This window comes from Hemicordylus capensis, chromosome 5 (assembly GCF_027244095.1).
Source record: "Hemicordylus capensis ecotype Gifberg chromosome 5, rHemCap1.1.pri, whole genome shotgun sequence".
NCBI lineage: Eukaryota > Metazoa > Chordata > Lepidosauria > Squamata > Cordylidae > Hemicordylus > Hemicordylus capensis.
Window position 1 is genome coordinate 115,889,119 of NC_069661.1, and position 16,525 is coordinate 115,905,643.

General features: G+C 40.4%; 1 protein-coding gene across 8 annotated transcripts in view; it reads right to left on the bottom strand.

The window, feature by feature from the left end:
- SLIT2 (slit guidance ligand 2) overlaps nt 1-16,525 on the bottom strand; it is a 426,589-nt gene that overhangs the window by 43,888 nt on the left and 366,176 nt on the right. For all 8 annotated transcript variants that reach the window (XM_053253821.1, XM_053253820.1, XM_053253817.1 and 5 more), the window contains 2 exons: nt 11,905-12,029; nt 8,376-8,473 (listed from right to left, as the gene is read on the bottom strand). In XM_053253821.1, the coding sequence (XP_053109796.1) occupies nt 8,376-8,473; nt 11,905-12,029 (223 nt within the window). The remainder of the gene's footprint in view (nt 1-8,375; nt 8,474-11,904; nt 12,030-16,525) is intronic.

Sequence of the window (16,525 nt, forward strand, 5' to 3'; positions counted from 1 at the left end):
CATCCCTAACAACCATCTCTAGAGCAACAAAATGGAGACTAACACAGGAAGAACAAAGAGTAGAGGAGTCAAGCACTTTTATCCATGATCCTAAAATCCCCCAGTGGTCACTATGAGACATTACAGCTGAGAGCTGATGCTGCCGGAGTCCTAGCTCTGACACTCGTTCTCATAGGCTTGTGCTTCAGTCTATAAGTCCCAACTTTTCTCTCAAAGTTTTGAATTGATCCCTGGGCAACAACTTAGCACATCTGCTACCATTTGTTCACTTGGACAATACTTCAATTTTACAAGTCCCTTTTTCTGGTGCATCCCGCACATAATGATATTTTGTTTCAATGTGTTTTGTTCTACATTTAATTCTCTACATTTGTGAGGTCTGGATGCAGCTTTGGTTATCCTCAAACATCTCAGTGGGTTTTATTTATTTATTTATTCATTTCATTTCATTTCATTTCTAGACTGCCCCATCCAAACGCTCTGGACAGTACACAACAAATTTTTAAAAAATCACCATTTAAAACACACTGCTTAAAACAATATAAAAACAATTCAAAATAATTCAGAACCATTTAAAAACCTTGGAAGGCCATGCCAAATAAGTAAGTTTTTAGGGCTCTCTTAAAAGCCAGCAATCAGCCTAAATTACAAATATCTGCTGGGAGAGCATTCCACAGGCCAGGAGCAGCCACAGCTAAGGCCCAGCTTGGAGTCACCACCGGACGTATTGGTGGTAACTGGAGATGGACCTCTCCAGATGACCTCAACGTGTGATGGGGATTATACAAAAGAAGGTGCTTTCTAAGGTTCAGTTCATCTCTATGTTGAAATCTGACATTAGCTTGCGCAGCCATGCACCTCTTGAGATGCTTGGATGGCAGATACATATTCTGCCTCAGTAGATGAGAAACCAACTATTGATTGCTTGCAGCTACACCAACTGAATGCTCCACCATCATAAAAGAATACATAACCACTGGTTGACTTATGAGGTCTGTTTGATCCTCAGCCCAGTTTGCATCCATATAACTTACTAATTTGGGTCCACTGCTAGCAGGCAACTTTAATTTTAGGTGGATTGTCCCTTTTAGGTACCTGCCTAGTCTCTTTACCGCAGTCCAGTCATCTTTGCTGGATGTGCTTACTTTCCTACTCAAGATTCCCACAGATGTAGCTATATATAGTCTTGTTATCATGGCTACATATAAAGGTTTTCCAATTGCTGTCCTGTACTCACTGGCAGAAGTTCACTTGGTAGAAGCTCACTTTCTTCCTTCTGTTTTAAGTAACCTGTTTCCATAGGTGTACTTGTTTTTTTGGCCTCTGTAAGTCCCAAATACTCGAGTAAATCATTTATTTTCTGTTTTTGTTAAGCAATAGCTTCCATCCTCTTCTCTCTCTATGTGTATCCCAAGATAGTGTGAAATAATCTCAAGTTCTTTTATTTCTATCTCACTATTCAGATGCTTTATTATTTCAAGGCTGTCCTCTCTGTTTTCATAACAAATTCTCAAATCATCAACGGAAGTAAGTATATAGGTCCATCTGTTGTCTTTGCCTCGAGTACAGGAAAGGGTCAGCCTTTCCTTGGGTAAATTCGAGGCATGTGCCCGAAATGTTTTGGCGCCGGGGGTGTGTGTCGGTGTTTCAGCACCGGCGGGGGTAGTTCTTTAAGGGTGGGGGAGGGTGTACTCACCCCTCCCACCACATTTCCCCCACCAGTGCTCTGTTATCTTTAAGACCCTCAGGGCAGCAGCATTCCTCTCTGCCGCCCCATTTCCCCCATCGGCCGGAAGTGGCTGGAAGTAGTGAGAGCACGTGTATGGCAGACAAAGTTATTCATATACATCCCTAGTAAATTCCTCATTGAGTAGCTAGTGGTTTGACATTCCAGGCTCTTGTAGCCTGCTTTAGTCCATAATACTTTCCTACAGCTTCCATACAAGTTTTTCTTTACCAGGTTCCACAAATACTTGAGGCTGATCCATATAAATATCTTCTTTGATGTCTCCATGAAAAAATGCATTTTTCATGTCTATGTGATCCACTTAGATTTTCTTTGCTGCTGCAATGCTTAGGCGTGTCCTTACTGAGGTGTATTTTACAATGGGAACAAATGTCTCATCATAATCTTCCCCATATATTTGCAAGTATCTTTTTGCCACAAGTCTTGCTTTGTAACGCTGGACATCTCCTTCTGCATTTTGCTTAATTTTAAAAATCCACTTGCACCCCACAGTCTTTCTTCCCTCAGGTAGCTCTGTGAGTGTCCATGTGTGATTTTTGTGCAATGATTCCATTTCTTCTTTTGCAGCTTCCTTCCAGTTTTGTGCTTCAGTTGCAGGTAAGTTAACAGTTTCATTCCACGTGCTTGGTTCTTGAAAGCTTTCTTTGCAGTGTAGGAAGGTTTCTTAGGCAGAACTCCTTTATTTTGTCATGTTGAATGCCACACCCTTTGTTCATCATCAGCATCCTCTTCTGCTAAATCACTACCAGGTGTAAAACTTACAGTGGATCCTTCCTTTTGGTCATATTTCTCCAACTGAAAATTGGGCTGAAAGTTTGGCAGTTCACTAGTGGTTGGTTTTTCATTTTCACTGAAGTATGCTACACTGCATATTTTAATTGTTTCTGTGGCAAGATCTAAAATCCTATATCCTTTACATCCTATGGAATAGCCAACAAGTATTCCTTCCTCAGATCTATGGTTGAGTTTGGTCCTTTTGGCTTTTGGTATATAGGTGTATGCTTTATATTCAAACACTCTTATATGACTCAAAGTGGGCTTGTTGCCATGTCATAAATCATGTAGTGTTGTTCCTGTGGCCTTTTTTGGCAATCTGTTTTGCAGGTAAGTAGCAGTCATCACTGTCTCTCCCCAAAATTTAGTAGCCAAACCAGCATCTACAAGCATGCATCTCCTCATTTCCATAAGAGAATAGTTATCTCTTTCTGCCTCTCCATTTTGCTCCAGAGTATAAGGAACAGTATTTGGGTGTTCAATACCCTGCTTCTTTAGGAATCTTATGACATCATTCCCAGTGTACTCACCACCACAGTCAGTGTGCAGGATCTGTGGTTTTCTCCCAAACTTGTTGCTCACTCTTGCAACATATTCTTTTAGCCTCTCTAGTACCTGTCCCTTTTCACTTAACAGGTATGTATATGTGTATCTATAATAGTCATCAATGAAAGTAAGAACATATTTATTCTCTCCTGATGTATTAACTTGCATAGGTCCACAAACATCACTATGAATCAGATACAAAGGATGCTGTGTTTCTCTTTTTTTACATGGAAGAAAAGCAGGCTGTGTTCCCTTTGCTCTTATACAGCATGCACACTTTGATTCAGTGCTGCAGGGGCCTACTTTTAGACCCTTTACCAAATCCAACCTTTCAGCCTGACATATCATTTTGGCATCTCTATGGCCTAACCTTCTGTTCCACATCCTTTGTGTGTACATTCCTTCACAGTTTTGGCCTTTTCAGTCACACACTCTACTTCAAATGATCCATTCTCTTGTAAAACCGTTTTCATAAGCAATTCCTGTTTATGAGTAATGAAATTAATTTCATTAAAGAAAGGAAAATTTAAATTCCTTTACATTTTACTTCGTAGCCCCTTTCTATAGCATATTTTACAGACATCAGACTTGTTTCTAGAGCAGGCACATACAAAGCTTCTTCAATTGTTCATCCAATGGTTTCTTCTTTCTCTGGTTTGCAGAGCAACTGTGCAGATCCTTTCCTTTCTGCATAGATCAGTTTTCAATCTGCCAAATATATAGGGATATTACAACTTTTATCAAGGTTTATAAATCTCTCCTTTTCTCTAATCAGGTTGCTTGTAGCACCTGAGTCAATGCAAATGCCGCTGCTCCATTTCTCAGACTTAGCTTCCAAAACTTTATCTGTTCTTGCAAGGTATATCCTTTGCTTATTATTTTAGTCCTTGATTGCTTGTAAGTTCTTTACTCTTGTGTTCCCAGATGACTCACTCTCTTTGCAACTTTGTTTTGCCTTTTGTCTTCAAACTCTTTATTTGTGGGACACTTATTTTGCAAGTGTTTGGGGCTTCCAAAAACAAAGCATTTCTTATTTTTTGCAAGGTTCTAAATGCATTTCTTTTCCTTTCCTTTGATTGCCTATCACCCCTTCTGTGCAAATCAAAGTCCTCTAGATGGTTTATTACAAATTGTAAGTCTGCATCCTCCTTGACTTCCAAGGCACTAGTCACACTATCAAAATAATGTGGTGAACTATTCAACAGCAATCCTATCAAAACTGCATCTGGCAGTTCTTGAGCTTGCAGTTGCCTAGATAGTTCTAACATTTCATTTTTGTGCTCGGACAGACTTTCTCCTTCTCTAAGTCTTTTATTGCTCAGTTTTCGTACTAGATGCACTTTGGAAACCACAGACTTCTTTTTATATAACCCCTTCAGAGTTTCTCACATATCCTTTGCATTTTCTTTGTCTCTTAGACGCACTAAGATTGGGTCACTCACTGCCAAGCAAATCATTCCTGATGCCTTTTCACCTGCTCTGTCCCATTCTTTCTGCTCCGTTCCTGCATCTGCAGGATGCTGGGTGTGCAGAACACTACCAAGTCCATGACTCCTGAGGAGCATTTCCATCTTGAAAGACCAGATCTTGTACTCAGGACCTTGCAACTTTTCAATCACCTGGTGTGCTGTCTCCATTTTCAAAGCTTTTCTCTTTGCTTTGCTTTCTATTTAACTCTCTAGGCTTTTCTCTTTTATTCACTGCCTTCTGGGCCCATAACCCTTTGCAGGGGAAGAACGGCAGTTCAGTCCCCAAATCACAAAGCAAAACCAGTTTGGTGAGAAAGCAGCAAAGCAAGAGGTCATAAGACAATTCTTTAGTACTGAAGAACTACAAGGATTTTTTTAAAAGAAAAAAGGTTACAAACAAATGTGAAAGAGCCTGCAACTTATTTCAGCTATAACTCATGGCTGAAGAGAGAGACCAAAACAGACAGTCATCTCTGGAGAGACAAAATGGAGACTAACACTGGAAGAACAAAGAGGGGAGGAGTCCAGCACTTTTATCCACGACTCTAACCCCCGCCAGTGGTCACTATGAGACACTGCAGCTGAAAGCTGATGCTGCCAGAGTCCTAGCTCCAACAGAAAGGCAGACTGACACTATTTGCATATCTGAGCAAAGCGGAGTAGACCAACAGGATACACAGAAAAGGGGGAGTTGTGGGGTGGAAGGGGAAACTAAGGAAAATTTCCTGTGGATACAGCATTACCAGCAGAAGGGGGGCATAATTTAGGGAAGAACTACCTTGACGTGAGCTATGTATGTAGAAGAGGAAACAGAGTTTGGACAATGGGACATCATGGTGGCCTGTGAACATGAAGAACATTTATTCTTGAAAGTTCGTTTTGCATGTTCCTTGGATTTTGTCATCAGTGATGCTGTAGGGCTGTATGAAAGATCTCATGAGCATTCCCTCCTACATGTGCATCACATATGTCTTGTTTTCACATGGGGAGCATCAAGGCAACTCACTGGGCCAACTAGCAAAAGGAGGTTTTCAGCTCCCCTCTTGTTTGAAAATAATAGAATACAAGATAAAATGGAGAAATTGTGTTTGGGTAATGGATTTCAGCACAGTCTGTAATGTTCAACCCATTGCTATGACAGTGAGCTGCTGGACTCCAGCTACAGCAGAAATGAGAGTAGCAGGAACGCAGAATGGTCTTCCACTGTCTTTGCTGAAAACATCTGGATTTAAAAGGGAAGGTGAATCCTGTCAGTGATTTGGTTTCTAGGAAAAAAAAGGATAATGGCACAAGAAGTTGCTAGGCATATGAGGTGAGATTTCAACTTGGCATCAGTGAGAAACACTTGTAGCCTAGAGCAGCTGTGTTTTATGGCTGTTCTGGGCTAGAATCTCTGTGAGCGGCAGTCCTTCGAGGGAAGAGTCACAGAAACAAACCATTGTCATACATTTGGACATAACACAGAACTATGGCTATGCTAAACCTAGGTACACAAGCCAACTCCAAACCTAGGATTCAGATCTTAGTTATACAAGCATAAACAAACCATGGTTAGTTCCATGCCACTGATTCAGATGACAAATGATACCTAGGTTACATGAAATAAGCCAAGGTTCTGTGTGACATCTGAACTGACCCTAGGTCTCTCTCCACTTTTCCAGTTAGCCTGCAACATTTCTGGTTCTACAATGTCTTTTCTGAGATGGAGTGACCGGAACTGTACACAGTATTCCAAGTGTGGTGGCACCAAAGATTTGTTTAAGAAGATTGCAAGACTGGCGGTTTCCTTTCCAATCCCTTTCCTAATAATCTCAAGCATGGAATTTAAGTTTTTTACAGCTGCTGCATACTGAATTTATGTTTTCGTTGAGCTATCAATCACAATCCCAAAATCTTTTTCCTGATCACATACCAGCAGTTCAGTTTTTACCATCCTGAATAATTTGGTCTAATAATTTGCAGATGAATAATCACCTGCAAACTCGGCCATTCACTGCTCACCCCCAACTTCAGATAATGTATGAACAAGGTAAGAAGGATGAGTTGCAAGACAGATCCTTAGGTAACCTTAATTTATACTTCTCTCTTTCCATTTGTTCCTACTCTCCACTTCCTATTTTGGACCCAGGCTCCAAATAAGAGATGAGGTGTGTGTGATGGCTTCACAACTGGGACCACTTTATTACCTAACAACAAAGATCTGCAATGTAAGAAATAAACCAAAGCATGGATGGGAAAAACTGAGTATACACAGTTTGATCAGATGATTATTGCCTCACCCAATATCAAGCCAAGTAACCAGAGACTGGTAGTAGTCATGTGGCTAAATTACAGTAATGTCTTTTTCAGTGGAAAGTGAAGACCTTTTTATTTTCCCAGACTTCTAATATCTGATGAGTTTTAATATTCTCCACTTTTATCTTGCTCTTTTAAAATTTGTATGCTGAATGCATTTAGCTTTTTTGTTATTTATATTTTCATTGTGTTGTAACTTGCCTGGATAATTTCATTGATTATATAAATAATTAAAATAAAATAAATATTGCCCATTTATCTCTCAGCAGCATTTATGTACCCTTTCATGCCAATGTCTTATTTAGGACTGTCAAACATGTCAGGAATGTTCAAGAAATGCCACCAAGATTTATCTAGAAAACAGATTACTTACTGAATGTTGTAAGATAAATAAGGAGGCTTTGTTTACATTTTTACATAACTAGCACCAGTTTATAATACAGGATTGGCTCTGCAAATCCTTTAATCATGAATTAATTTTAATTGTTGTAGTCTGTTCTAGAATAAATGTATGAAGACAGAAACACACACATACACATACATATACACAGAGACAGGTATGTATGCGTAAAGGCTGAAACCTAACTACTTAAATGTTTCTGCTTCTTTGGGGCAGAAATTCTGCTTTTATTTATTTCTTAATTCTTAGATCTGAGTGGGTGCTAGTGAAAAACTGTATTATTGGTGAACCATATCAGAAACTGATATTCAGCAAACATATTAAGGTTGTGCCTCTCTGAAACAATGTGCTTGTTCTTCAGCATGTCTTAAACATTTTAGTGTGCTGAAACTGTGACTGAAGCATTTATTTACCATGATATTAAAATGTAACAGATTAATTTCAAATAGAAAGTAGTTCAACCTTTGGACAAAATGTAGATATTTAAAAAATAAGGATAATTTCTTAATGAATAGCAGGAATCAAGAATATTTCTAACAAGCTAGAGGAATGGATTAGAATTCTTATTTGAAATTATTAAATCCATTTATTAAAGAACTGTATTTCATAATTCATGAAGTACATCTGGGGTAATTGTACTGTGTGATTAAATAACTCTAGATTAAAAATGCTCACAGCATGTTTATCCACTGGCGTGCTGATTTGGCAATGAATCATTAATTTTCTGTTTCACTGGGATTTACATCTGATCATTTACAGGCTGTCTGTTGATATAATGCACAGAACAACAGCTGAATTGTGAGACTTTTCAGCAGGGACTTAGCTAGCTATTAATTAGCATATGAGAGTCAACAGCACATTGTCTTGCCCTGTTATGCTTTGACTAATAACAATGTATTTAAAAAAGAAAAACTTTCAGAGCCTCCGAAGCTCATTGATGTTACTTCAAGTTTCCTGAATACTACAGAAGCTTTAGAGGAGCCAACACTGTGTGTTTATGCTTATCAACATACATCTCCTCTTCTCATTACTTTGTGGGATCAAAGTTTAATAGCATAAAGACTTTTGTGTTTTTTGCTAGTTCAACAAGCCTTTCAAACACAGTAGGGCTTCCCTTCTGTGTTTACAGATTTAAAAAACTTACCAAAATCCATCTTTTCCGCCTTCTTTTAAGTGACAAGTCCCCTCATGTTTACAAGGGTTGCTAATGCAGGCATGAATTGGAACATCGCAGTCCTGGCCCTAAGAATAAAACATCAAAGTTATAAGAATATGTGAAAGGAAGGCAAATTGCATATTCTTTCAAAATAGCAAAATAATACACAATCCTCCACTCTTTTGATACTCCTTTTTTCCTTTTGCCATAGAGGAGTCACATGTAAATGGCAGATAAGCTTGTGCATTTCGATTCGGGTACAAAACGTTTTTGGCAAATGGCAATTTTGGAGGTTTTGTAACCAAAACAAAATCAAGAATAAAAAAAAAGAGATTTTTGTTTCCAAATCAAAATGACTGTGTTCCAGACAGAATGCTTTGTTCTTTGGAAAAGCATTACATTTGAAATTGACTTCTCTGACTCTCTCCACTCCAGCTGAGGCACTGAGTGATTTGCAGAAGATAAGATATGCAAAAAGCTGTTGAGCCTGGATGGTTTAGTTAAGTATGTGTTGTATTCAGTGTGATTGAAATGCAAACTGACCTTGCAAAGGGATTTGGAAGACAGCATTTTGAGACAGAAATACCAAATATCTTTGGGAGCTCAATGCAATTCCAAAGCTCTTGCTAAAAGCCACACAATAAATTGAGTGGAGAAGCTTTTCGAGAAGCTGCTTAGGAAAGTTAGTAATTTCTGAAATTACACAGGTTTTTCTTTCCAAAGGTTTAGAAAGAATCTCTTGACTTGTACAGGGGTATTTTGAAGAGCTATTTTGTTTTTCTTCTGATTTTTATGAGTTATAGTGGTGTCTAAGTTTTGTTGCCCAAATTGAGCAGTCTAATGTAATTTAGGCCACAATGTAATTCGGTGGGACTTGATGTCTAAGCCAGTGGTTCACAACTTTTGCCATTGCAGGGACAGGTCATCCACATGGGACTACAGGAGACAAAAGGAGGGTGGTGGTGAATACCCCTGTCAATCTATTGACATCCCCAGGAATCTTAGTTGCTTCTCTCTTTCTTGTAACCATGATCCATGGTTTTGCACTTTCTTAAATGCAGTGATGATAAATCTCAAAAATTCTGAACAGTAGGCTGATTTGTTTGGGCTACAGCTCACTCCACTTCAGTTAAATGAACATTTGAAGCTGTTCCATAGTACCAAGGCAGTTCATTGGTCTATCTTGCTATCTCAAGTGACCTGTGGTCACTGTTCCATGGGGAGGGAGGGTTTTTATTGAAAGATTGCTTGAATCCACAAATGGGTTGTGCTGCTGTGCTAGTGCCACAGGGACAGGCTCATACCCGCTGCAAAATTCTCAAATAACTGTGCCAAAAAATTAAGTGTCATTGTTGCTCATCATTCTCTTCACTCTTTCAACTTGTTTATGTGGGGGTTCAGGGTCAAAACAGTGGGTTGGGTGGCAGTGCCCCAAGTGTGGTGCACCCAGATTCCAAATAGGGCAAAGGCCTGATTTCTTAGGATTTTTTGAGGTTTACGTGTCTTTAAGGATTTTCCTCATAGGGAATAATGGAGGTTTCAGCAGCCCCATAACTCCACCTGGGGGGCACTGGGATGGCCCAAAGTGAGTGGTGGTGTAGTGCACAGAGGGTGCCAACCACCCCCCTGGATTGCTAACCCATTGGGGTACTGGGCTTTGTTGTTGCTGAGGTGTTGAGTTTAGATTCTCTGGTAGCAAATGAGATTTTATGAGAAACTATGAATCCACTCTCATGTGCTACTAGAGAATCTACTCTCAGAACACCTCTAGAACAACAAAACCCTGTACTTCATGGGTTGGCAACCCATGTGGGTGGTTGGCACCCTATGTGCACTACACCGCCACTTGCTCTGGGCCACCCCGGTACCCCTCAAGTGGAGTTATGGGACTGCAGAAACCTCCATTATACCCTACGAGGAAAATCTGAAAGATGCGTAATTTCATTAATTCTTTAAAAAATCAGCCCTTTGCCAAATTCCTCTGAAAAAATTGTGGTAGCTTCCTTGTACCAACTGGGCACTACCACCAACCACACTCCACTCTGGGCCACCCCTTCCCCCCACCCGCATGAAGCTATACTTTTCCTGAAACCTCCATCATACCCTATGGGGAAAAACTGAAAGACGCGCAAACTTCAAAAATTCACCAAAAATCAGCAGTTTGCCCAATTCCTTTGAAATTTTTGTGGTAGGTTCCACTCATTGGGCACTGTAATCCCCACACAATTCGGATACAATACAAAACTGGGGTGATTCAGAAGGCTTAATTTTGGAAAAAATACAAAATGGGGTTGATTTGGATATGGTACAAATTGAAACAGAAAAAAATACAAAATGCGCAACCCTAATGGCATAGCATATGCTTTGCATGCAAAACACCCCAAATTCAATGCTTGGCATTTCCAGCTCAAAGGATCTCAGGTAACAGGGTGGGAAAGATAAGAACATAAGAACAGCCCTGCTGGATCAGGCCCAAGGCCCATCTAGTCCAGCATCCTGCTTCACACAGTGGCCCACCAGATGCCACTGGAAGCCAACAGCAGGAGTTGAGGGCATGCCCTCCCTCCTGCTGTTACTGCCCTTCAACTGGTACTCAGAGGCATTCTGCCTTTGAGACTAGAGGTGGCCTACAGCCCTCCAACTAGTAGCCATTGATAGACCTCTCCTCAATGAAGTTATCCAAGCCCCTCTTAAAGCCATCCAAGTTGTTGGTTGTCACCACATCTTGTGGCAGAGAATTCCACAAGTTGATTATGTGTTGTGTGAAAAAATACTTCCATTTGCTGGTCCTAAATTTCCTGGCTATCAATTTCATGGGATGACCTCTGGTTCTACTGTTATGTGAGAGGGAGAAGAGTTTCTCTCTATCCACTTTCTCCACTCCATGCATGATTTTATAGACCTCTATCATGTCTCCCCGTAGTCGTCTTTTTTCTAAACAGCCCCGGGTGTTGTAGCCTTGCCTCCTAAGAAAGGTGCTCGAGGCCTCTGATCATCTTGGTTGCCCTCTTCTGAATCTTTCTCCAGTTCTACAATGTCTTTTTTAGATGTGGTGACCAGAATTGTACAAAGTACTCCAGGTGTGGCCGCACCATAGTTTTGTATAAGGGCATTATAATATTAGCCGTTTTATTTTCAATCCCCTTCCTAATGATCCCTAGCATGGAATTGGCCTTTTTCACAGCTGCTGCACATTGAGTTGACACTTCCAACGAGCTGTCCACCATGACCCAATGATCCCTTTCTTGATCAGTCACCGGCAGCTCAGATCCCATCAAGCAAGGTATACTTGAAGTTGGGGGTTTCCGTCCCAATGTGCATCACTTTACACTTGCCAACACTGAAGCGCATTTGCCATTTTGTCACCCATTCCCCTAGTTTGGAGGTTCCTTTTGGAGCTTCTCACAATCTGTTGCTGTGCCCGACATTTTGGAGTGCTACTACCAGAGAAGACAGTAGTGGGCTCACTGGACAAATGGACTGACTCCATGTAAGAAGCTTCATATGTTCTCCATACCTTGAAACCATAGGGACAGGTGCATCTATAGAAATCCACAGGGTCATTATTACAAGTTCCATCATTTTTGCATGGATTTGATAAGCAGGGACTACATTTGGCAAGGATACTGAAATCCACTGGACCTTAAAAGAAATACAAATTCATGTCACAAACACAAGCCTAATGTTATTTGTACCACACATCTTCTTACTTAGACTGAATCAATATTCTTTGCCTAAGTTCAAGATCCTGAGACAATACTAGCACAGCCAGTAGAGATGTGCATGAACCAAGGTTTGTGCACAGGTTCAGCGCTGCAAGGAGGGGAACGGTGAGCAGGATCTTTAAAAAAGAGGAGAGCAGGCCCTTACCTGTTCTCCACCGTTGCATGCAGCTTCCTGCTGCAACGACGCTGCCCCCAAGAACCCTTCATGGTGCTGGCACACGCATGGCATCCGCACATGTGGAAATACCATTTGCATGGTTAACATGGTGTTGCTGACCATACAAATGGTGTGGTCAGCAACATGCAAATAGCATCAGTATGGTGTTGCTGACCACACAAATGGCATCCATGCATGCATGGATGCCATGTGCGTGCCAGTGTCATGCGTGCGTTCTTAGGGACAGCACTTTAAAGATCATGCTCACCACTCACCATGGTGCTGAACCGGTTCGACGCTGAACCTGTGCACAAATCTCGGTTTGTACAAATAAAGTCATATTTCCTTATGACCTACAGATACCAATTTTGCATGAATAATTCTGTCACTGAAATTAGTGGAATGTATTACTTTTACATCAGAATATGCTGGGGAAAATGTTTAAATGATTAAAAATATTTAGAAGAAAATTTGAATATAATCATAATGTTTTAATAGCTATTGTTCTCAACAGATTTTTAACACTTAATAATCAGATCAATAATTCCAGAATGACATAATGCCCAAGATAAAATCTTTCTCAGATTCAAATTTAGTATGATTCATATTTACCATATATGATAATTATACAAAAAATGAAAAATGTTTGAAGTCCATATCCTACAAATTTCAAACTGTTCTTTTACTTCCCTTTTGCAAAAACATTCATAAAAAATTCTATTACATATATTGAATTTCTCAAACTTTTCTATAAGAGTAATCTATGCAAAATTTGACTTTGCCCCGTCAGTTGCAGGCCTCACTTACTAGTATTCTATAAAATACCTAAATATCTAAAGATATCTTAGCCACCTGCTCACCACATAATCACTACTTTTTTTCTTTCTACTCAGTTTTTCTCTCTTATAAAAGTAGTCAGGTCAAACTACATGTGATGGCAGAGATACGGTTTAAACTGTAGTCTGATCCAGTCATGTATTTTGAGAATAAAGGGGCATGTGGGTGGATCTTAAGCCTCCCTGCCCACTGCTTACCTCCCTAAGACCTCTCCCTCCCAAGATGATTTTCAATCAATGAGCTGGACTTATTGGAGCCAAGCTGAGTTAGCAGAGGCTGTTGGAAAGATTTAGCACCAATATGATCTTTTTGCTTCTCTCTCTACCATCGCTGCTTTATGTGTGATTGGGACAACCCTGGTATAAATAAATGTGTCTGCAGCTGTCACGTGTAGTTTGAGCCTCAGAGTATTCTAGTGACTCATAATCATTTCATAGTTGGTGTAAGTATCCTATAGTCAAGAAGATTTAAAGCTGCTATATCAAACAGCTGCTTTTTCCCCCTGGCCTAACCAACCCATTTTTGTTTTGTTTCTTAAACAGCATTTTAGGATTCCACAAGAAGTTGCTAATTGTAATGGAAGATAAAGATGCCAAAATCTAAGTTCTCAAGAATCAACACAGGATATAGCAGGTGCATTGATCCTACAGCTATAGATAGTTGGGATAGCAGAGGACATGTCTGACACAGATGTCACCAAAACAAGCAAGTATCTGCTTGTCAAATACAGCAAATCTGACCTGTCATGCTAGTCTGCCAGTTGCATTCCTGTTATAACAATTTATTATAAATACTGGGATAGTGCTAAATTCATGGCTATCAACACTGGTGAAAGGATGTCACATTCTACATTCACTCCTTTCTGCCTAGTCCAGTGTCATGCAACAATTTTGCATGATTCCTCTAAGCTAGGGATTCTCAACGTTGGGTCCCCAGATATACTTCAACTTCCATAATCCCCAACCGAAGGCCGTTGGGGCTGGGGATTATGGGAATTGAAGTCCAATAACATCTGGGGACCAAACGTTGAGAATCCCTGCTCTAAGCCACATCTAGGGAGAGTGGCTATTGCTAGACAAAGCAGTTCTATGTCTCAAAACAGCACATATTTAAACATTGGTGCAAGTACTTTAAAAAACAATAGGGGTGTGTGTGTGTGTGTGTGTGAGTGAGTCCACTTAGAACTTAAACAATAGTTTACAGTTAAATAGTGGTGTTTTTTTTTTTTTAAAGTATGTCATTGACATTTGCAAATGTTGTGCATTGCTACAATATTTGAAACAGAAGTCTAAAACTAATTGAAATGCTCTGCTGGATGGAAAAATCAACAAACCAGGCCAGTCTGAAACAAATAGAATGATGAAATTACGACCTTAAGGGTTTGTTTTTTTGCCTTCAGATACGTAATAAATATGTTAGAAATTAAGAAGTTAATCAAGAAAACATAAAAATGATTACCAAATAAACAACAATAATGACTGGTGCCTTATAACTAAACTATAGCTGTAATAATTTCCCCACATTTTTTAAAAATATGCAAATATGGGCTCATCACTATGCAAGTTTGCTATGCGGAATAAAGTGCAAGCTCACCCATAAGTCACTGTGCATCTGCTTGTGAAGAACAGACATTGTGCCTTTTGGATCATGGACAAAGTACATTTACTTTTTAAACAAAATGTCATTGATCAAGAAAAGCACCTTTTTACCATCCCTATAAATATTAGGCATTAATTCAGAACTGGCGGTGTACTAGGTGATGGAACAGAGTGCAGAGAAGACAGCCTGTGCTCTGTGATCTTTCAGTCTTAAAAACATAGATGACACAAAAGAGAAATGTTTCATAAATGTATTTCATAAAGGAGTGGAAGGACAGAAATGGACTAGGTTCCACTTGTAGTAGAATATACATAACATGTGAATCTATGGTTGCCAAGAAAAGTATTGTAAAAATAGGTTGTCCCTCTAAACTGCTTGGAGGAAAGGATTTAAAACATGAAGAGAGGCATGGGACAAAGTGGCAGGGGGATAGAACTTACAGAAATGGGAAGGGAAATAAGGGGAGAAAGCAGAAGAGAAATATATTAGGAACAGAGTGTGCAGAGATTATATTATTCATGGACTGAATTTTCATCCCACATTTCATTCAAAGAGCTCAGCATGTTATAATCAGACATTATCGTCACTACACAAGAGCGGCTTTCAAGATTAAGACTTCGGAGCTGATGTAGAAAGTAACACAGAATCTGTCCAAGGACTTCAGGATAGAGGTGTGCACAGTTCGAAACAAAATGGTTCTCCACGAACCAGGCCAAGATTGTCCAGTTGGATTGTGAACTGGATTGGCCCTCTGGAAAGTTGGACAGTCGTGATCGAATTGACTGATTAGCTCCACCTGCAACAATGCACAGGTGGGCTGTGCTGCATGTGGAGGCAATGGATACTGAACACACAGCAGATGAGCTATTGGTGGTCATCAAATGCCAGGTGGAGGAATGGCTGTCTGGGCAGCCAAACCTTTGCTGAGGGCTCCTGGTCACTGACAATGGTGAAAACATGTTGAGGGCAGGCCATCGGCTGCAGTTTGTCTTCATGTGTTGTATGGTACACACTCTGCACCTGGCCATGATGGATGTGCTTGGCCTTAAGGATGACAATGGATATTTATATAACACTTTTCAACAAAAAGTTCCCAAAGCAGTTACATAGCTATAAGTAAGTAAGTAAGTAAGTAAGTAAGTAAGTAAGTAAGTAAATAAAATGGCTCTCTGATCCCAAAGGGCTCACTAAAAAAGAAATGTAAGATAGACACCAGCAAAAGCTACTGGAGGGATGCTGTGCTAGGATGGATAGGGCCAGTTGATCCCCCCCTGCTAAATAAAGAGAATGGCAGTCAATGACAAGGCAGTCAATGACAAAGCCTCTGTCCTGAATGCCCTGCTGTTGCCACAGATGTTCTTATGGCGAAGTGCAGCAAAATAGCAGCCCACTTCCACCAGAGTGAAAAGGCTAGGTCAATGCTCAGGGATCGGCAGCATGAGCCACCTACCTAAACACCTAATCCTGAAAGATATTCCGACCCAGTGGAACACCACCTCCACAGCAGGAGCAAGAGCTGACCATCCACGACCTGGCAAAGTGGTGTGGCTTAAGAGTGTATGACCTGTACAGCATGGACTGGAAACTCATTTCCAAGGTAGTCTTGGCACTTGAGCCATTCTTTGTTGCCAAGAACCACTTGTGTGCTGAGACAGCAATGCTGAGCCAGGCTTTGCCCGCCACTCTTCTGGAGAAGATGATGGGTGACCTCCAGACCTTGCTGACCACTGGGGAAGCACGTGATCTGGTAGGTGAGTAGTGGAGCGGCTCAGCAGTATCTTGGGTCAATCAGCAGAGCATGTTTTGTCCTGCCTATCACT